Below are 22,328 nucleotides of genomic sequence, written 5' to 3'. Positions count from 1 at the left end.
TCATGGCGCAATTTTCTGAGCAAGTTCATAAATAAATTGGTTCCCAAAAGAAGAAATTTTTTTCAAGCAATCGATCGATACAACTTTAAAGCATTACTGTTTTGGCTAGCGTGAACGAAACTGTTACGAAAAACGTAACATTTTTAATAATAAGTAAAGTTTTTATTCCGCTAGAAATCTGAAAATTGAATTCCACTTTCGAAAATAGAAAGTTCACATTTTTTCGCGTCATTTCCACGTTCGTATTTGGAGTGCTATTTACGTAACTTTCCGCAGATAAATTTCAATTGAACTCAAAATTTGCATATATACCTAAGTTCATTCATAAATGCATCAATATGTATGAATGTACACCTGTAGTTATTAGAGCATTTTCTTGAAAAAAAATCAGCAAAACCTATATAGGAGTCTTCATTATGTTCATTACTCTTAAAAAACGCAAGACAAAAATTTTCTAGGCGAGAATTTCAAGGTCAGTTTCCATCACTTTCTAGCAGCTTTTGTGAAATAACTACTAAAACTCAAGCTAAATTTTGGCTATTCTATATTCTTTAACAAAAGGAGAAGTTCGTTGTTTTTGGTTCCCTCATCTTATAAAGGAAAATAATCTCGAAATCCCTTGCGCATAAAAAACGACAGGTACTGTCTAGTCTTGAAGTTGGATCGAGTTGATATTGTCTGAAGCACTGGGATGAAAAAATCTTCTAGAATGCTCCAGATTCAGAAAGTTTAGTTCTATAAAACTCTTGTTTAGCTTGGCTTATACCAATTTCTTAAACGTTGCGCTCGATAGCCGCATCTTAACCATGGCTCCTTGTTAGTACAATAAACATAATACCATTCGTTTAATAAATAGATATAGATAGAAGGATAAACTAATGTGTGGCACACGTGAAATAGCGAGAATTCTTTTCCTCAGGTAGCTTCATCACACTTTCTTGCAAATATCTCAGACCGGGTCATTTGGATAAAACGAAAAAAAAACCGTTGAAAACCCTTTTCAAGCTGACTCAAATTTCCTAATGAACCTTTCGAAAAACGCGATTCGAAAGAAACGAGACAATGTATACGTTTTATTTCAGCGAGAATTTCAAAATTTATACTTTATTTGAAATCCAAGTACCGCTAGATTTAACTTCACTATCGATGGAACAGACATTTACAAACAGTCAATAAATAAGTTCACAGTTATTGTGCTCATTCACACAAAATAAGGTGTTTATTTTTCAACATTTGAGCAAAAAAACAGAAAATCTCAAAAAATCATTTTGTTCACAACCAATTCAGTCATTGTCCATTTTTCTTAATTTATCAACTTTTGTGACTTGAAGATATTTCACAAATTATTGCAAGCAAAAATTAAATTTCACCCAGGCGATTGTACGCTTCAGCAGCAGAACTGAGCGACTGACTTAGTTTAGAAACAACATTTAACAATTCAAAATAGGAGCTTGAAAATCCAAAAACAGGATCAACATCATCAAAGTTTGAGAGGCATCTGTTTACTTTCTGTAGCTGTAAAGTCAAATTGGATATGGTCGTTTGCAATGCAATTTTACTCATCTCCGAAAAATTATCAATCGAATCAACCCGAGATACTCGCCGAATCTCGTCTCCCAAGTGAAAAGACTCCTCGCCAATAGATACTGCAGAAACTGGGTTGTGCATCGACGTTGTCGGTTCCTCGACATTATGTTTGCTCATAGGTGCTGCAAGGTCGGCTTTGTTACTATTTGCAGCAGCTGGAATGTCGTGCACCGCTGTCAATTGTGATCGTGAGAGATTCTCCGGTTCGGCTCTTACCGCAGACCCAGTCGCGTGTTCTTCAACTTCGCTCACTTCTTGCTTCAAAGCCAATTTAGTCTTTGGGGCACCTGAAGATATAATACACAATAAATGACATGTTTATTCGAAACTGATTCCAAGAATGTGTTTTTCAACGAATGTATACTTTACATAACTTGCAATACAGAAAGACAAAAATAATCATTATTTGAGATAAACAAAATTTATAATAGTTCAAAAACATTTAAAGTTTTGCTACCTCTTTGAAATATGTCATATCAGCAAAAACCCTACAAATTAAACTTTAAGCAAAAAGAGAGAAAAGAAATCAAGAAGTTGTTTTCAAAACGAAAATTAGAGCTTATCGCATTCAATTAAACCATATAATGTTTACACAGAGGTGAAGCTGCGCTTCACAAACAGTTGCGATAACACGACCAAAAAGCAGCTCTATCACATGAAATAAGAAAAAATAGAAATAAGCCTCGAATTAGCAAAAACTCAGCTACGTTTCGGATTCGAATCTGCGACCTAGCAAAATTGAGTAACCCCACGGATGCTTAAAATGCCGTAAAAACTAGCCACCGATAACGCAGCTACATATGCTAATAAATTGCCAATTCGATGCAGCAAAGCAGCATCAAATACAAAAAGACACAATTTTGTTCATTTGATGAATTTAAAATGCATCAGCTGTGTTAACTTTTTACAAATCAATTGTCAAGCCAGATATGAAATTACACTGCTACCGCACATTACTGATGAAAGTTCCCGCTAATACACTTTGCTTCGCAAGTGTAATGAAGCTCTTTCTCTGTATTTGATGCTGAAACCCATAACCAAATTATTGCGTAAAATAATTTCGTCACTGAAAAAGAGATAAATTGAATGCAATTTTTCAAAATGCCCGCTAAACCATTCGGCTCATAACCACTAACTAACAGTCAAATAATTGCGATTTTCAATAATTACCTTTCTACTTTCAATTCTACAGAAAGTAGAATTCTCGACGATAACCGGCTCCTGAGCAAGTATCACAGACGGTTTCCACCACGGTAAAAAATATTTATATTAGAAATTTTCAAGTTTTTCAAGTTTTCGGGCTATGAAAATGCTATGTGAAACCTCAGAACTTATTCAAGCTTAAATTTATTTTATAGCTTATAATATGATTTACGCTCTCTACTCACGCGAAGTTAAACTAAAAAACAAAAGATTGAAGACGGTGTTTCTCAGCACTGTTGAGACTTTTTAGTGCGACCCACGACTGTAAGGGCCTCAATATATTATACCACTAGATCTATTCTAATTATTACATGTGGTACCTGAAATTGCATGAAAACGAGAGTGTAAGAAAAAACCAAAACACAACAAAGTTGAAGACAAAGTTCTTCCCAACTTTCAGTATTAGGATCGTGGTACTTTAAAAACAAAAAGACATGAAAGATATGAAAAACACTAAAAACAATTTTCGAAAAGTCAACACAGTTTTTAAAGAACTTCTCCATTTAACGTTCTTGTAAGACTATATTGAAGAAAAAATAAGTAATTTTAATTTTTTTGTTTGGAAATTTCAGAATTAGCCGTTTAAAACTTGAATAGCAAAAGAATTTTTTGCATCAGACAAAACATTTCAAACAGAAAATGAAATGAATTGAAACTCTGACCTAAAAAATAAACATAGCCAGCAGATAGTTGGAAAAGTGTCAATGAACACAAGAAAACGAAAAGAAGATTACTTGTAAATTAAAAAAAAAACAACGTCAAGACTTCAAAGAAATATATGACCTAAAAACAAAGAACTTTTTAGAAAAATTATGATTGACATTCCTTATAATAAAAATTAACCCAATTTGAGCGAACTGGATCAATATGAAATTATTTTTATTCTGCTGAGAAATCCCACTTTCGAAACTAGTCGTTCACGTTTTCGTTTTTTCGCGTTACTCGATTGAGCGAAACTTGCTTTTCTTTTAGCAACCGAAAAAGAACTAAACTTAAAAACAAATCAAAAGTCAAACCTCGAAAGACTAAACTCGGCTTCAACAAATTTTAAGACTTTTTCCTGAAAAAAAAACAAAAAATCAACTCGACTTAAACAAATGTCTTCATTGCGTTCATTGATACTTAACAAAGGTCCTGATAAAATTGAAAGCAAAAATTAGCCGAAAAAAATGGACTTGATAAAAAAACCTTGGAAATAAGAGAAACGAAAAAAACTATACTGAATCTGAAAAAACAGTGAATAAACGATAGACAATTTAACTGAAAACTTCATGTAATCAGCATTTCAGCAGCTGCTTCTGAAGATTCGAGAACAGTAACAACTGTTGGTAGCAAGGTTGTTTTTGTTCCGACCATTAAAAATGGGGAGGAACATTGTATTCGTGTGTGTTTTAGTTTTTCTTTCTTTTTGTTTTCCACGCAAAATCAGGTACCACAAACAAACATCGGACTGGGGTGAAAGATATTTTTAATTTCAATTGTCTAGCCATTTTTCTACAAAATTTTTTGTCCAATTGGCTTTTATTAGTCGAAGATGCCTAAGTTATAGTTTTACATCAGATCCTTTTATCAGACCTCGCAAAAAAAACTACACTAATTTGAAACAAAACTTTTTTGTAGCTTTTAAAGACTGGTCGGAACATTCTGCGCTACTTGCACAGTAGCCGGCTATCCATGTTCATTTATTTCTTTATAACAAAATTGAAATTTAAATAGAAGTAACTAAAATTAACAGCATAATGCTTTGCAATCTGCTGACTGTTAGCTATGTGTTAACTTCAACCAGAAAAATTCTGCAATGAAATTCTAATTTCGGTAATGTAAAATGAAAAAAGTAAAAACTTATATGGAAAAGAAAATAAAAAAAAACTGCAGAAAACAGTGATTAACATTACCGCTGGAAAAACTCAAATTTTCATTTTGTGATCTGCTGTATGTGAGAGCCTGTATTCGTGAAATAGTCAATTATATGTCCAAATACTAGTAATATTGCTTTCTCATTAGATAACAGCATATTAACATAGCCAATGGAAGATTGGAAAAGAGTAAAGAACGCAAGGAAACTGAAAAAAAAAACACTTCCAATAACCTTCAAACTTAGAATTTCGAAGAAAAAAAATAGATGTCTTTAAAGCTCTTTGAGTTTGTAGAACAATTTATCATGGACACTTTTTGTTTAAACTAACCCAATTTGAGAAAACTGGATCAATAGGCAAAACTTTTAGTACGCTTTGAAATCTGATAATTAATTTCCATTTTCGAAATAAGAAGTCGATCACGTTTTTCGTGACCTTCACACGTTTGCTTTTGATAGTGGAGTTTGCCTTCCTTTTAACAATGTAATGCACTGATCTTGAAAAAGAAACCACAGGTCAAACCGCGACAAATCAAAATTGAGTGTGAACAAGTTTTGAAACTTTTTCCTGAAAAAAAACTAACAAAAAAATCAGCAAGACCTATATAAGAATACTCACTACGTTCATTACTTTTAATAAGTTACCGATAAAAATATACTAACAAAAAAAAACTTAAAGACATTTTTTAAAGCTGAGAAAACGTTTTCGAACTACTTTTATACTTCGAGGTACGATTGATAAACTAAAAAATCGAACGATTTGAAACAGGTAATCTGATCTAAAACATTAACTTCGATCGTTTCAAGTCAAGTGTTTGTTTGTTAAACTATTGAAAACTAAGGACATAACTTCACCTAAATGGAAACTAGAAATAGAGGCTGAGGAACTATTGGTCGTGTTGGATTGAGTCCGCTTGAAACTAGTTGAGATGGTGGTATATGAGGCTGTTGAATAAGAGTAGCATCTGTGATCTCTTTCAGAAGAAGTTGCGTTCGCAGTTGAGTCTTTATCTCTGTGCTGCTCTTCAGTTACGGTCGACGACGCAGCAGCCGAACTAAAAAGAAAGTAAGAGAATAAACAGAAAAAACTATTCCCTACTAAAACAACTGATAGTAAAAACTGGAACAAACGAAATGTTCTTTAAGTTGATAGCAAAATTTTAAAAATCTATTGATTTCTATTATTGATAAACTTCTAAATGTATTAATTTCTGACTGACAAACAAACTTAAGGCGTTGCTTTGTCAATTTTTTTGCGGCAGTTGCGCGGCGCTAGTAAATGAAATTGAATTTATGGAGAAACTGAACGTCAAATCACAAGAAAATACAATTGAGTGTGAAAAACCTTTTTTTCTCAAAACATTGCCAACAGACACTTGGAAAACAGTCAATGCACGCAGGTAAACAGAAAAAAAACACTATTTTTGAAAAAATCTCATTTTTCGAATTTAAACAAAATATAGATGCCCTTGAAGCTCTTTGAATTTCACGAACAATTTATGTTTGACCCTGCTTTGAAAAAATTAATCACAATTAAAGAAATAATTAAGCGATAAAATGAACTCAATTAGAGAAAACTGGATTAGAAGGTAAAATTTTTATTTTGCGGGGTAATCTGATAATTAAATTCCATTTTCGAAATTAGAAGTCAATCACGTTTTTCGTTACCATTACAATTTTGCTGTTCGATAGTGGAGTTTGCCTTCTTTTTAACAATGGAAAAGAACTGAACTTAAAAAAAAACCAAAAAACAAACCGCAAAAAAGTAAAGTTGAGCCTGAACAAATTATAAAAGACTTTTCCTGAAAAAATCATCGAGACCTAAATAACAGTCTGAACTACATTCATCGACTCTTAAAAAACAAACGAAAAACTACAGGACATAAAAAAGTGTCTTTAAGCTGTTCTTTGAAAAATTTGAAAAATGATCTTTCAATTCAATTAATCTCACGTCCTTGTGTTTTTCTTAAGTCTTGACCTATATCTCGTTGAGAAGAGACCAGCAGCAACGGGAACCAAATATCAAAATCTTTGTCAAAAAAATTAAGCAGTTTCTATTCCTTTCAAAAACTAGTTAATTTCAATCGGATGATCGGTCAGAAAAACAATTAGGTACAGTATGCTATATTTGTTAATAACATTTAAGGCAATCAAATGAAAACTTGAAGAATTTTTTCTGTTTTATTTTCCATAATTTTGGAGTGCATGATAAATAGCAGCAAATACTGGATTCAAGAATGCGCTATTTAACTTAGGTTTCTTGATTGCTAAAAAAATCAACGTAGGGTAATTTTTGTTTATTTCTGTATCTTTTTGTTGCCATGTAATCGTAAATAAAAAGCGATGGTAAATAAAAAAAAATTGGCTGCAAGCTGCTCTGAATTAAATTAATTAGACGGTCTTGCAGCCAACTTGCGTGCAGTTTGACTTTTCTCTGAAGAGAGCGAGAGACTAGAACACACACACACACACACAGGGGCGGATTTAGGGGGGGGGGGCGGGCGGACGCCCCCCCCCCTCAGGGATTCGACCCCCTGCCGACCCAAAGGGTCCCCCCTTTGATACTTTTTCAGAAATCCATTTTTGGCCGACCGACCCTAAATTTTTTCTAAAGGCGCCTTTGGCGCCAATATATACTAACTTTGAGGGGGAGCGCGCGCCAAAAAAAACGCAATTTTTTTGTCAAAATTTTTCAAAAAGTGCCCAAAAACGACTTTTTTGACTGTTTTTTCAAAAATTTGCCTGCGGCGCAGAAACTTTTGCCAAAATAGGGGCAAAACAGTGCTTGGGGAGAGCTCGAAAAATCAATTTAGTCGACCTAAAAAAAAGGTCGTCAAAATTTTGGAAAATTTTTCGAAAATCCGCCCCCCCCCCCCTCGAGAAAATCCTAGATCCGCCCCTGCACACACACACACACACACAGACACACACACACACACACACACACACACACACACAAAAACAATTTTCGTTAGGTAAATATTTTTAAAAAAATCATAAATGTTTGTCTCGAGTTAGCTGAGAAAAGTTCATTTTGAACCTAGTAAGAAAATAGGATGTTAAATTAAAACGGAACAAAATTAATGAAGTGGTAGCAAATCTGACAATACTTGAGCAGTCACGTTGAGCCGATATATCATAGGTTGAGTCATTACATCATATTTTGAGCCAATATATCATAGCCGAACAAGATGCACGTTGAGCAAAAATAACAGGCTGAAACCTTTCAAGCCTATTGAATATAAAAACCCTACCAGACAAATAAAACCTTCATTTAAAAGTCATAACTCTGCCCACTTAACTGACTTGATAGACCCCAAAGAATACATTGACAGGGATACTAAAACACAAATCCACAAATTGCTACACACAAGAATAGTTTCCAAGTAAGCGCAACTACATCTAAACTCCCTCTTCACCAAAAATACTCACTAAAACCACCCACTAAGATCTTAAACCGAATTATATAACTCAACCGATAGGTCCGTTCCGGCCTTGCCCAATAACGCACTGCTTACTCCCCTCTACTCAATTTCTACCTCAACAGACTAGATCCAACCATCATCAATAAATGTCTCAAAATCTTCAACACACCTCGCGACACCTACCACTTCAAATGTGCCCAAAACAATTTCACTCTGGTCCATCTAATTGAGGCTTCTGCCTTCCTCAGGTTGAACCCTCAAGTACCTCAGTCGAGCACGCTCATAATGGCCAGCGCCGACTCAACGCTGGATCATAGCTCTGGCTATGAAACCAAAACCTTTCCTCTGTCTGGTGTTCCGCAGATACGGCATAGACAAAATATACACCGCCATCATAGCTCCCTTATAACTTCCCCCTTTTGACGGCTTGGTTTTCAACGAAACGGGCACCTCAGCCAGAATCACAGGATGTCTCAATTACTAAAATCGAGCCTCTTTCTACGGAAAGACACCCCACCCCGGCGGTGGCCACACTGTGAGACTGAGACGAGATGAAACTACCAACATCCGTCCCCAGGAAGTACTGAAAATAGCCACAACTAAGACAACCTTCTGTACGCAGAAGTACTGAACAATCGCTCAAACAATTCCAGACGCAGTAAAATCAACCTTTCTAAACGAACAAGAAAACTTTCAGACGAAACCGGTGCCCAAAAACGAGGAAACTACAACAACAACAACAACACTAAATAGATCAAGATTCATCTCAAATCATACCAAATTGGAGTTGGTACGTTTATAACACACACACACTCAAAAAAAACTTCAAACAAGGGTTTTTAAAGTACAAATACGCTCAAATACAAGCAGTTGGTTGACAAAAAAATACAGATTTGTGAAAATGATTCGGTGATTCTATTGGACAAGTTGTTTACCTGGAAAAAAATTTTCTCATTAGAGAATTCTTGCTAATCGCAAGCGTAAGCATTTCGTGAGCTCTGACATGCGCATGTTATACTTATAACTTGCATGCATTTAACGATATTTTATAACGCGCGTAAAATTTCTACCTTTCATCCTCGTTTCTGTAAGAAAGTGAAAAAAACTTAATTGATCTATTTAATGAGGCCCTCAGATACTGAATACAGTACTGATTTATTTGATCAGATACTGAATACACTACAAACATATTTGATCTATTTAATGAGGCTCTCAGATACTGTTTGGGTAGTATTCACAAGAGTATACTAACCAAACAAAACCGGTCGCGTATTTTCTTAAACAATTCATCTTCGTGATTAATTTTGAGATAATAACACTCAAAGGGGAGAAAAAATTTGCAATTTAGACATTTTGTCGCCAAAATAATTGTTTAATTTGCTGTTGCAGACATTTTGGCGCCGAAATTGGAGTGATTTTCTTTGAAAATTAGCGTCAGTAATTTCCCGCTCTTTAGAAAATGCGTGTAAATTATTGAATTATTCTGAAATTTTCCCGCCTTTTTCGGCACTGTTGAACTTCGGCCCTGTTGAACGCCCTTCTATTTATTCCCATTATTTTTCCGACTTTCGATACGAAAGTAACGGAATATTTGTGCTCGGGGTGGGTTTTTTTTTTCTTCAGACAAATTTCGACTTTTTAACTAACCATTTTTGACGGAATTTTTTATATCATTCGAAAGCCATTGTTGTCCTGAGCTTAAATTTTAAAAAATATTTCACCTGTGATCATTTTGCGTAAAGTTATGAGGGTTTAAAGATTGCCATTTTGACCAATTTGGGACAATTAACGCGCGATATAATTCGCGCTATTAACGCGAAAGCGGAGATTTAATCCGTCTTATAAATCGTTCCAAATTGTTTGAACGAAGCTTATTTGCCATAATTGATTTGTTACAAGGAACGAAATCTATCTTTTTGTACTTTATCTGGCGTGTGGGGGGATGGTTTTCATAAAAAATTTCAAATTAAAAAAAAAAAATTTCATTTTATTTTATGTCATTTTATTTTTTATGTTATTACTGCTGCTCCATGTACCTTAAAAGGCAGTCGGAACATTCAGAACTTCGCACTGTTACGAGCAGTCTTGTTGTTCCGACTTTCGATACGAAAGTAACGGAATATTTGTGCTCGGGGTGGGTTTTTTTTTCTTCAGACAAATTTCGACTTTTTAACTAGCCATTTTTGACGGAATTTTTTTTTATCATTCGAAAGCCATTGTTGTCCTGAACTTAATATTGAAAAGATATTTCACCTGTGATCATTTTTCGTAAAGTTATGAGGGTTTAAAGATTGCCCTTTTGACCAATTTGGGACAATTAACGCGCGACATAATTCGCGCTATTAACGCGTAAGCGGAGATTTAATCCGTCTTATAAATCGTTCCAAATTGGTTGAACGAAGCTTATTTGCCATAATTGATTTGCTACAAGGAACGAAATCTATCTTTTTGTACTTTATATGTCGTGTGGGGGGTTTCAATTTTTTTTAACCCCCCACATGTCGTGTGGGGGGTTTCAATTTTTCAATAAAAAAAAGTTTTCAATTTTTTTTAACATTTAGTTTTTCAATGTTATTACTACTCCACCTTAAAAGGCAGTCGGAACATTCAGGGCTTCGCCCTGATACGAGCAGTCTTGTTGACTTTTATAACTTAAATTTTGGGCAAATTAATTCGAATTTGTGTTCGAGCATGACTGCCGTTTAACCGAATATAAACTCATTTACGGTCAGGTCAGTCAAGTTAGCACGACGAAAATAGGAACAATTCGAAGCAGAATCGCATTGAAAATTTCGATCTGATTCGGATCTAAAAGAGAAAAATTTTGCCCGCCTCCCACCATTCTCCCTTCTCGACACCGAAACTTTTCATATTTTTTTTTTGAAACTCGAATATTTATGTGAAGTGTGAAAGGTGTTAACAGTAGTGTGAACTCTTTTGAAAGTCATGCCCGGGCCCGGCCCGTAAAAAGCCCGGGCTCGGTTCCAACTCTGATTATTACTGAAGCTCGAATATTAGACAAAGAGCCCGACACTGTCTGACTTTTATTAGAGGTTCCGGGATTTGGATAAAAACACACCTAAATCCGAAGTTCCTCCACACCGCATTCGGTGGCCGGAGCAAAAAAAAGAAATACAAAAAAAACTTACCAGAAAAAGCAGCGCTTATATAATTCCATGCATCAATAACTCTTCAATTTATTGTTCGTTTCAGTCAAAGAGACAAAAACTCTCTTGAGAGCCTATGGCATACAGGGCTAACGACATCAGCAACAACAATAACAACTAAGACCTACTTGAGAGCGGGGTCGTCCTTTTTGATCTCAGAGTCGAGATCAACACATGAGACACAGTGGAGACTGTTCGAGGGGAGGAGCCGGAGGAGTATACAGGAGCAGGTGGGACATACACTGTCCAACATCCTGTGTCCCTTCAGCAAGTATTGACCCATGATCTTGCTCACCTAAATCATATAAACACATTGCCAAACAGAGCAAAAAAAATAGAAAATTGAGTCTACAGGCAGGTTGAGTGTCAATTATTTCAATCTTAAAACTTTTTTCTAAAAAAAGATGTCACCTTAAAACTCTGAATTTTGGGATACTCTACGATTGTCACCTTTTGATAGAACTAACCCAATATGAGAAAAACAAATGAAAGAGTAATTCTTTCATTCTGCTTTTATTTAAAATAAATTTTCTTTCGCTCTGACCTCCTTCAAAGTCTCTTAATTTGCGTTATTTGAAAACCTCGATCGTCAATCTATAATTTTACAGGCTGACTTTCAACTCCTATTCAACCAGCATGTTGCAGTATTTGGACAACCCCGTATTCATGCTCGTCAGTAAGCAGACAAAACTATAGTAACCAATCGGAATCGAGACAAGGAATAAACTAATAACTAATAATTACTTCTTTCGTAAGTTTGCTTTCTCATCTCGATTCTGATTGGTTAATATAGTGTTTGTCTGCTTAGTGACGAGTATGATTGCACGGTTGTCTAAATACAGACCGCACTCCTATGCAAACACACCTTGTCGCTCCTCTCTCTCCTCGCCTGGATCACTTTCATCTCTGCCTCGGTGGGCGGGTGCCACTCTTCCTCGTCCCATCCGCCATTATTATCACCGCCGCAGTCACCTTCCATTTCAAATACAATTTGATCTGAAATTCAATCACATATGCACGCTTTTCAAATAAAATTTGATCTGAAATTCAATCAGAAATGCACGCTTTTCAAATACAATTTGATCTGAAATTCAATCACAAATGCACGCTTTTCAAATAAAATTTGATCTGAAATTCAATCAGAAATACTTGTTGTTGTGGTCGAAGATTTTGAAAATTGCTCAAAAACGCCCCATGTCGTTTACAAAATGACGTGCAAAGCGAAGAAATTGGCACATTACAATAAAAATTACGAAGCGACATTACAATAAACTGAAATCCACTGTCAAAAAATGAACCCATAATTACAAATATGGCTCTTTCACAACTTATTGATCGCAAGCTTTTTTGCTCTAAGCTACGTCCTTTTTTCTGAATGTGCTAAAATATGATTGAAAGACCTGCTTTAAGATATAAAAAATAATGATTTTCTGATAATTTACAGACAAAGCGGAGCTTCGCACCACTTGCGAAACAACATAAAATAGCAGTGCAGGCTAGCAGACAGGAAAAGAAAGCCAATCAGTCCCAAAAAAATAGAAAATGAAACACTTCCAAAACCGCAGCTTAAATAATTTTTTGTCTGGAATCATGTTCTATTTGTGGAAAAACAGGTCTAGAAACACAATCGACGGCAAGTAATGAAAATTCAAAATATATTTCACAAACGGCAACTGAGCCGACGAAACTTAGATAATTTCCCGTAAAACCTAAAATATCATTGCTGTCATGAAAAAACTTTTAAGTATAAATTCTATTCTAAAAATTTAGGCATTTTGTGCGATCCGGAATGAAGCATAAAACTTATGCTTCGTTTGAAATGAACCCAAATTAGGTAATTAAGCCGATAAAATACAAGCCTAAATCATTTAAGCCGATTAAAGTTTTTACGGCAAAATGTCAAGGCTAGTAAAATTAAAAATTGCAGGAGTAATTCAATTTACTAAATTTAACTACAATGAAAATTGCGTACAAAAAATTGCGTCAATTCTACGATGTGGCAACTAAGCCGACAAAACATAAGCAGACAAATATTATGCCGACATTTTTTGGAAAGGAATATTTCCAGTCTGAAAGAAATTCTTCGCTTCCAGGCTAAGCTAAGTGCCGGAAACACTTGGATGTTTGAATTTATTAAGAACCAAGATACTAGTGATTCTGTTAAACAAGTTGTTATCCCGAAGAGTCTTTATTCTAGTTTGATAATGCAAGCGTAATTACATTGAAACTCTATATTTGGTGCTAACTCTAGGTACATGTATACGGTCTAATTCTCAGTGCATGTATGCTAGACGACACGGTCCAGATAATCGTCTAGTTAAAGCCACGTATTTTCTTTTGATACTTTCGCAAGCTATTACATAAAAATACTTGTAGCTAGACAAGAGAATGTTGTCTTTTTCAAATACCATTATTACAGTTACAACACTCTCTTTCTTGAATCTTGACGCGCAAATCAAAAGGTTCATTATTTATCAATCGACTCTCTTTGATAGAAGAAAAAAAATTAGATGGTTCAAAAGCTCGTTACTTTGATTTAAATCATTTTTCAACACACATCATTTACTGACATATCTAAACTACAGCTGACTTTTTGAACACCCGCAATGAATTCGAAAGGTAATTTATTCACAAGTGCAACATAAATATCTAGCCCGCTTTTAGAGATAGTAGAATGTTTTGAACAGCTTACAACAGCTTGCTGTATTTAGCTGATTTTCTTAATCGGGCCATCGCATTAATTTTCGAAAAGGCCGAATAAAATTTTCTAGCATATTTGGTCGTCAGTTTCAATAACAAAACTTAAATATTTTAGCCTCCAGTCTCAGAGAGCTTCTTGACAAAAACAGAGCTGCAACCAAAAAGGAGAAAGGCACATCAGATGATTCAAGAACACAAGCAAGTCAGAACCCAAAATCACCCAGCAGAACTGAACAAGTGGAAAAACAGACAGAGCACGACTATGACCAACTCAACAAAACAAATGGCACAAAAAATCAACACGCCGACAGCCACGATTGCGATGAAATTGCCCTCAAAGGTTTTTTTTATATCATTGTCTCATTAAGGCCGGATCAACGGGGGTAAAATTTTGAAAGATTTATCGATCTTTTTAGAGCATTTTTCCAAAAAATGTCACGAGAAAATCCACAACATTCGAACTCAGTACGACTTTCGTGAGAATTGAAAATTACAGCGAGTTGACTACACAATTTTCAAGCATTACAACAGAATTTGCAGAAAATCTATAAAACTCTGAAAGCCGAATTCAACCCATTTAATTCAATTTTGCCAAAAATAAAAACCGTACGGAACGGTAAGAGAGCTGAACCACAACATAAAAGATAAAAATTTTAAAAGACGCACTTTGAATAAAAAATACACAAAAATTCAAATTTTTCAGAACATTTCAACCACTCTTGAACTTCGTGCAGCACCTGCCAATTACCCTCGCAGACGAATTTCTCAGAACAAAACTCTTGCTAAGTTGCTTTGAGCTACCTGCACACACTGTCAGATAATAAAATCAGAAACCACGCATTAAATCATAATACTAAAAAACACCCTGAAAAAATTCCGACAAAAATTAGTATGAAATCAATTAAGCCTACAAAAAACATGGTCAACAGACAGTTGGGAAAACGTCAATGAACAGAAGTAAACAGAAAAAAAGGATGGTTTACTTTTTAAGTAAAAATAAACTTTCGATTTTCAAAAAAAAAAAGATGGCCTTAGACTCTTGTAATTTCTTTAACAATTTATAATTGAAATTTTTTTTTTGATAAAATGAACCCAATTTGAGACAAAGAGGCGAAGCTGTACTTCTCAAACACTTGCGAGAACACGACCAAAAGGCAGCTCTAGAAAAAGCAATCAGAAAAAAATAGAAATCAGGCTCGAATTAGCAAAAACTCGGCGAGGTCTAGAATTCGATCTGCCACCTACTGCAATCAAAAGGTTTTGAGTCTCACGCACTATCCACTCAGCCACGCAAGCTTAACAACCGAAAAACACTAGCCACGAATAAAGCAGCCAAAAGTGGCACAATTTTTGTGACTAAGGTTGGAAAAAAAGAAGGTTTGTACTAATAAATTCGCTTCGCCGTGTATTAGTACACAGAATCAATGGTTAAAATTTTCATTTCGCTGGGAAATTCGAATATTTAATTCCATTTTCGAAACTTGAAGTCGATCCTTTTTTGTGACCTTACGCTTTCACTGTTCGATAGGGGCTTTTGCCTTGTCTTTAACGAAGGAAACGAACTGAACTTGAAAACAAATCAAGAATCATACAGCGACAGAGTAATTTTGAGCCTGAACAAATTTGAAGACTTTTCCTAAAAAAACAAAGAAAAAATCATCACGACTTTTATAAGAGTCTGAACTACGTTCATCTACTCTTAATCAAATTACATCGGAAAATTTTTTAAGCGTTAGTCTCAGTAATTTATTAACTCTAGACACAGAAACTCTACCCAGAACTAGAGCTGCTTAAAAAGCAACTAGATGCAAGCTGGAGATCTTCTGAAATTAGAGATCATGTGAACAAAGTTACTTACGGGAAAAAGTATAGTACCCGACTGCAATAACTAGCTTCGTGCAATACCTAGCAATATCACGAGGGTAACGAGTAAGATAACACTGAATGTATGAAACCAAAATTCCTCAGTAAAAACATAGGCGCTACGCGCAATACACCGAAGGCATAGAAAGTGAAGCAAAAACCAAACAACTTGAACAATTGAACAACTAATAATTGAAGAATAACAGTTCTAGAACAAAAAATCGTACTAATACATGTATACACCAAAATTTTGCTATATCGAGAAAGAGCCTGAAATAACAGTTCTAGAACTAAAAATCGTACTAACACATGTATAGGTTAAATTTTTGATATATCAACGAAGATCATAAAATAACACTTCTAGAACTAAAAATCGTACTAACACATGTATACACCAAAATTTTGCTATATTGGCAAAGATCATGAAATAACAGTTCGAGAGCTAAAAATCGTACTAACACATATATACGTCAAATTTTTGCTATATTGACAAAGATCATGGAATAACAGTTCTAGAGCTAAAAATCGTACTAACACATGTATACACCAAAATTTTGCTATATTGACAAAGATCATGGGATAACAGTTCGAGAACTAAAAATGGTACTAACAGCAGCCTTTACTCCGTAATCACATCCACCAATTTCGATTGTTTCACCAATTGTGACTTCTGCTCTAGAGTAAACGCGATTGCCAGCGACAAACATGTAACGCGCAATCAGCAAAACAACAGTATTTGCAATATGGGTTGGTTCTTTAGTTGTTATTGCCCTTTCTGAGATACACGTGGAATTTGGACATGTTACATTAACGGCTTGGTTGGCGAAGTGATTGACCACAAGCTCCTGCAGAAGTTGACCATTGCGTGGAGGACTTAAAACTAACGCAGAAGTAGTTTCAGGTCTTCTCCATGACACATTACACAGACAACACGTGAAATTATCTGAATACGATATTTCAAAGAAATTCCATTGGCCCTCAGATTTAAATGCATTGATAATTGACAGTAGTACCTCGGAAGCATCGTGCTGATGTCCATAGGTATATGAGAAGCTGTAATTCAAATCAAGATGCTGGAGAATTTTAATTTTGGAAGTAGACGCATTGATGAAAAAGTTTTCTGTGGACAGCATTTGACAAAATATCTCTTTCACAGTTGAAATTAACACGCCACCATGGTCAAATTCAGTAAGTCTACTGAGCCGATCTCTGATGCAAGCGCTTGACAACAAAAGCTGAAGAACAGAATTGAGATAGCAACTGTTGTCATCATTTGCAATGCCCGTGGGTCGAAATGGCTCCATTACATGACTGAAAATAGAAGTAACATAAAATTTAACATTTTGCTTTACGTTATTGAGTCCACGCTCCAACAAATTTTTTTTGAGAAATACAAAAGCAAATTTGAAAATTAATTACCGGACAGATGTAACTATAGATAAATCTTTAAAATAAATAATTTAAAATCATTTTTGATGTAGCTGCAACCCAAAAGCAAGTGGACAAATCTCGTTGGCAGCGTTCCCTATAAATCGTTGTACGCTAATTGGTGATATACAGATCTTTCTGAAAATATCCTAAACAGAACAATAAATTGAAAATCATTTTTTGCTTTTAACTACATAGCTAAGAAGTAAAACATCAAATTTCACAATCAAACAACAAAGACGCTAACTAAATAAATAAATAAATGAACGAACAAACCAACAAATGAACGAACAAACCAAAAATAAATAAACATAAATAAATAAATGAATAAATAAATACATACATGAATAATAAATAAAAGCAAAACTAAATGAAAGAAAATAATTAAATAAATATAGCAAAAAATATCAACGAATAAACAAAACACACCTGATAAATAAATAAACAATAAAAAAATAAATCAATAAATAAATAAATAAACGCAAAACTGAAATGTACAAATAATTAAATTAACATGAAAAAATATATATCTCATGAACAAATAACCAAACAAACAGACCCATAATATAAATAAATGAAAGTAAATGAATTAAATAAATACACATACATAAATAATAAAAGCAAAACTAAATGAAAGAAAGAATAATTAAATAAATATAGAAATAAATATCAACAAATAAACAAAACACACCTGATAAATAAATAAGCAATAAAAAAATAAATCAATACATAAATAAATAAATAAATACATAAATGAATACATAAATAAATAAATATATAAATAAATAAAAGCAAAAGTGAAATGTACAAATAATTAAATAGACATGAAAAAATATATATGAACAAATAACCAAACAAACAGACCCATAATATGAATAAATGAAAATAAATAAATGAAATAAATACACATACATAAATAATAAAAGCAAAACTAAATGAAATAAAGAATAATTAAATAAATATAGAAATAAATATCAACAAATAAACAAAACACACCTGATAAATAAATAAGCAATAAAAAAATAAATCAATACATAAATAAATAAATAAATAAATACATAAATAAATACATAAATAAATACATAAATAAATAAATAAATAAATAAATAAAAGCAAAAGTGAAATGTACAAATAATTAAATAGACATGAAAAAATATATATGAAAAAATAACCAAACAAACGGACCCATAATATAAATAAATGAAAATAAATAAATTAAATAAATACACACGCAGAAATAATAAAAGCAAAACTAAATGAAAGAAAGAATAATTAAATAAATAAACAAAACACGTGATAAAAATAAACAAAAATAAATATGTACATAAATAAATTATAAATAAATACAAGCAAACTAAACATAATTAAATAAATAGAAGAACAGATAATTAAATAAATAAAGATGAACAAATAAAGAAACAAACATACGCAATCACGTGACATAGCGCGATATAGTCCAGCCCACATGATAATTGATAACTGTGGACGTTATTTGTCCACACTTGACAACAGACAACATTAAAAAAAAACCCCGTTACACGATACCATAACACCTTGACTAAAGTCTTCGGTGTAATCATCTAAATATTTCAAATCACGACTGAAATGGCTTCTAAAGAACTTGAAACCAGATGTTTCAGGGGTACAAAAAACTGCGAAAAAAATCTCGGTAATAAAAGGTCAACAAATTGGGTAAAAACATTCAGGGTTACATCAATGTAATACTTTTCATGGTTTTAGCACAGGTTTTGAGAGCTTTTCTGAAACCCAAAAAGACGAAAAAAACTTCATCTCCAGTGGAAGTGGATCTGAATTGTGTGCTAAAAGCAGAGCCTTGTATTGAACAGGTAATTTGAAAATAGATTAAAATACCTTAATTTTAAAATACTACACAATTTCATTATTCAAAAGCGTACAGAAACAAACAACAGATTAATTTTGGGCTGCGCAGCCGTTTAAATTTCAAAGAGAACCTACGGCGTAATAAAAACCAAATATGATTCGAAAAAAAAATCCAGAAAAAACCTCCACGAGCAGCATTGGGTCTTATTCAAGGCTTAATCAAAACAAAAGCTTCAGTTATTAGTATATTGAGTTTAGTTTTTTGACGTTTAAGTTAAGCTGATGTTAATTCTCCAGGCACAGATTTCAACTTCAATGTAACTCTTCTCGAAAAATTGCCAGTACACTCTTGAGAATTCTTTTTACTCAGATTCTGGAAAGTAACAATTGGTAATATATGAATATTCTTATGCATGCGCATTACATTGTTTACTTTAAAAAAGTCTAACTATTTCTCATATTTAGCAGCAGGATGACACCTTAGAGGCTTCAAAAGACCTCCCTGAAATCAAAAACAAACAACAAAACATCGATTCCGAGTTGAACAACTTTCAAATTAATGAACTGGAAACTCTACGAAACGAAAACAAAAATTTGGCTTCAGAGGTTGCAGAATTGAAGATGGCATTGAAAAACCAAATCGAACACAATGAAAAACAACAGAACGAAATGACGTCAAGTATCAAAAGCCTTCAAGATACTGTTCAAATCTTGACAAATGAAATAGGTATACAGAATAAACAGAAGAAAACTCTCGAAACAGGAAAAGATCTAGCATGTATCAAGAAACAAATGTCAATTTTGGATACTAAACTTGAAGCAGTTGTAAAATTCAGCGATAAAATTGACAATTTTCGCGAAGAATTCGATCAGTTTCAGACTGCATCAAAAACCCAGGTTGACGCCAACTTTTGTCAGCTTTCAACTGAAATTAACAAGCAGTTGGATTATCAACAAGATGTCATTGACTTGCTGCGGGAAATTAAAGATACGATTGATTCGTCGTCTTCCTCCTCAACTTGCCTTGAATGCTCGACGCAGAGGCCCGACATAAGCCAGAAAGAAAAAGCTGTTGAATCATTAACTAATTCTATGCAAAGTCTAATTGATTGGATAGGAAAAACAACGGACGACATTCGAGAGACAAATGAACGCTCGTTTTCATTGCTCTCAGAAGAGAACAAGCACTTGCGACACAAACTGAGGAGGGAAAGGGGAGATCACATTGGGCTTCTCAATTTCCAACAATTGCCTGGGAGCAGTGATGCGGAAATGAAAAATGAGTACGAAAAACAGTTGATAGCATGCACTGCAGTTCTTAAACTAATAAGAGGAACAGTGCTGACTTGGTGAAACAAAATCATTATTTCATACTAACATTTATTGCTTCGAAATTGTTAATAAAACCTTTAATATGCACTTCTAAAACAGCCAAAATTGCGCTGCCCTCCCACCATTCACGATGGAAATATTAATGCAACTTATTAAACAAAAATTGGAAATCTAACTAAGAATCGCCCGTTGCCGTGCAAGTAGCGTAGAAAGTTTCGACCAGCTATTTTGAAAAAGGTAAGTTAATTGTTTTCCACCTTTCGATATCAGCTCTTCTGAGGTTTTACTTTCCTTCATGATTAACGAAAAAACTTAAATTATACGCGTTTTTAACAAATTATTAAAAACCGCAGATAATGAAAAAAGATCTACACCCTTTGAGTGAACTGACCACACCCAATTACAGGTATGTAAATTTCAAATTTCAAAATATTGTACTCAAGTTTTTTTCCTTATACTTTCAAAAACCATAAAATTCTGTGAAGTTCTTTGAAAAAAATCCATATCTCGGAAACTAAAAACAAATGCGCAGTTGATATTGTTATTGCTCCTTGGACTGTCGGGAGAGTATCTCCGCAAGTTCTTCTACGACTAGTAGGGGATTTTTCCACAAATCTTCAATGGTGGCAGATATAGGGTTGGCCGGGCAGTTGAACAGATGTTGGCAGTCTTAAATGCTGGAGTTGCATTTGCTGCAGAGGTCTGATTCAAGGTCCGGTTGTAGTCTGTGTCTGGTTTCGGCTAGTTTCCATGAGAAACCTGATCTAAGCTGACACAAGACTCTTCTGTCGTAGTGGCTGAGTTCTTCTTCATCTTTCGAGATCTCAGGAATATTTGTAAAATTAATTATAACTATAACTTTGATTTCAACTTTGAAAAAACTTCATATCTCGAAAACTAAAAATATTTGAGCAGTCAAATTTAGAAGCAAAATTTGCCACTACTGATAGAAACCGGATAGAGCCTCACTATAGAGATGGAAACTTCAAACTTTTGTGAAACTTCTTATTTCTAAGTTTTATGAAAAACTCTGAAAAAATTCCTTAAACCGTCATATCTTGAAAACTATAAGGATTTGAGCAGTCATAATTGAGTACCCTCAGAGTTAAGATGTAGATAACAAAAAAGATAAAGATCTTTCAGTATTTTTAAAATCAAGTTTTTTTTGAAAACTTTTGATAAACAAAATCATAAAAAACGTCATATTTCGAAAACTCCAAGGATTTGAGAGGTGAGATTTGAATACAAGATCCCTGAGAATACCCTGACAGCACCCAAAATTAGGGTTGAGAATATCAAACAGTGATATTTTCCAAATTCAAGTTTGTTTATTTCACAATTGATGAAATAATCTTTGACATCAAACTGCAAAATGGAAAAAAAAGATTAACCATTTTCGTTGAACATGCAAAAATCTAACAATGAAAAAAGTTAAACATGGTAAGATAGTGAAGCCCGCTTTCAAAAATATAATAATAAGTTATTGTTATTGGCCGAATGGAAATATTTTCAGATATGCAATTGAACGTCAGGTTTCGAGAAATTTTTAGGAGTAAAATGAATAATAATGTAAATTAGCTGTTAATTAACATCATGGAAAATAGATCTGAAAGTTCTCCAAACAAACGTGAAGCTTTTCCATGATACTTTAATATAGGTTGTTACAGGTGGATCTTCTTTAAATATTAATAGAAAATTGTTCCTGAATGTGATCTGCACTCAAAATAGTTTTAACACAGAGGCGAAGTTGCACTTGGCATAGACGAGCAAAACTCTGATCGACAACGCTACTGAGAAAAACTGAACGATGTAACATACGCTCATACATTACACATTGACGGAGCGTAGGAAAAGTCACTATCGTTGACTGGCTGATGTTAGTTACCCTATTCGTACTGGTTTTAAACATTCTTGACCTAGCCAAGT

General features: G+C 33.9%; 2 protein-coding genes across 3 annotated transcripts in view; one reads left to right on the top strand and one right to left on the bottom strand.

Moving 5' to 3' along the window:
* Positions 1-1,060: 1,060 nt before the first annotated feature.
* LOC134848877 (uncharacterized) overlaps positions 1,061-22,328 on the bottom strand; it is a 572,430-nt gene continuing 551,162 nt past the window's right edge. For both annotated transcript variants that reach the window (XM_063866392.1, XM_063866391.1), the window contains exons 2-5: positions 12,103-12,235; positions 11,366-11,532; positions 5,501-5,700; positions 1,061-1,874 (exon numbers count right to left, since the gene is read on the bottom strand). In XM_063866392.1, the coding sequence (XP_063722462.1) occupies positions 1,360-1,874; positions 5,501-5,700; positions 11,366-11,532; positions 12,103-12,216 (996 nt within the window). In that variant the 5' untranslated portion in view covers positions 12,217-12,235 and the 3' untranslated portion in view covers positions 1,061-1,359. The remainder of the gene's footprint in view (positions 1,875-5,500; positions 5,701-11,365; positions 11,533-12,102; positions 12,236-22,328) is intronic.
* On the top strand, positions 13,730-20,424 carry LOC134848350 (myosin heavy chain-like). The gene is made up of 4 exons (XM_063865755.1): positions 13,730-13,856; positions 14,053-14,277; positions 18,969-19,075; positions 19,536-20,424. The coding sequence occupies exons 1-4, from the start codon at positions 13,844-13,846 to the stop codon at positions 20,421-20,423; spliced, it is 1,233 nt and encodes a 410-aa protein (XP_063721825.1). The 5' UTR covers positions 13,730-13,843; the 3' UTR covers position 20,424.

This window comes from Symsagittifera roscoffensis, chromosome 6, assembly GCF_963678635.1.
Source record: "Symsagittifera roscoffensis chromosome 6, txSymRosc1.1, whole genome shotgun sequence".
In the NCBI taxonomy this organism is placed as follows: Eukaryota; Metazoa; Xenacoelomorpha; order Acoela; family Convolutidae; genus Symsagittifera; species Symsagittifera roscoffensis.
This window is presented reverse-complemented; position numbering and strand designations above follow the sequence as displayed.

Excerpts from the sequence above, each read along its gene's own strand:
- LOC134848350 (XM_063865755.1), top strand. Across the intron at positions 14,278-18,968 it reads CGATGAAATTGCCCTCAAAG|CACAGGTTTTGAGAGCTTTT; the intron begins GTTTTTTTTATA and ends TCATGGTTTTAG. Across the intron at positions 19,076-19,535 it reads CAGAGCCTTGTATTGAACAG|CAGCAGGATGACACCTTAGA; the intron begins GTAATTTGAAAA and ends TCTCATATTTAG.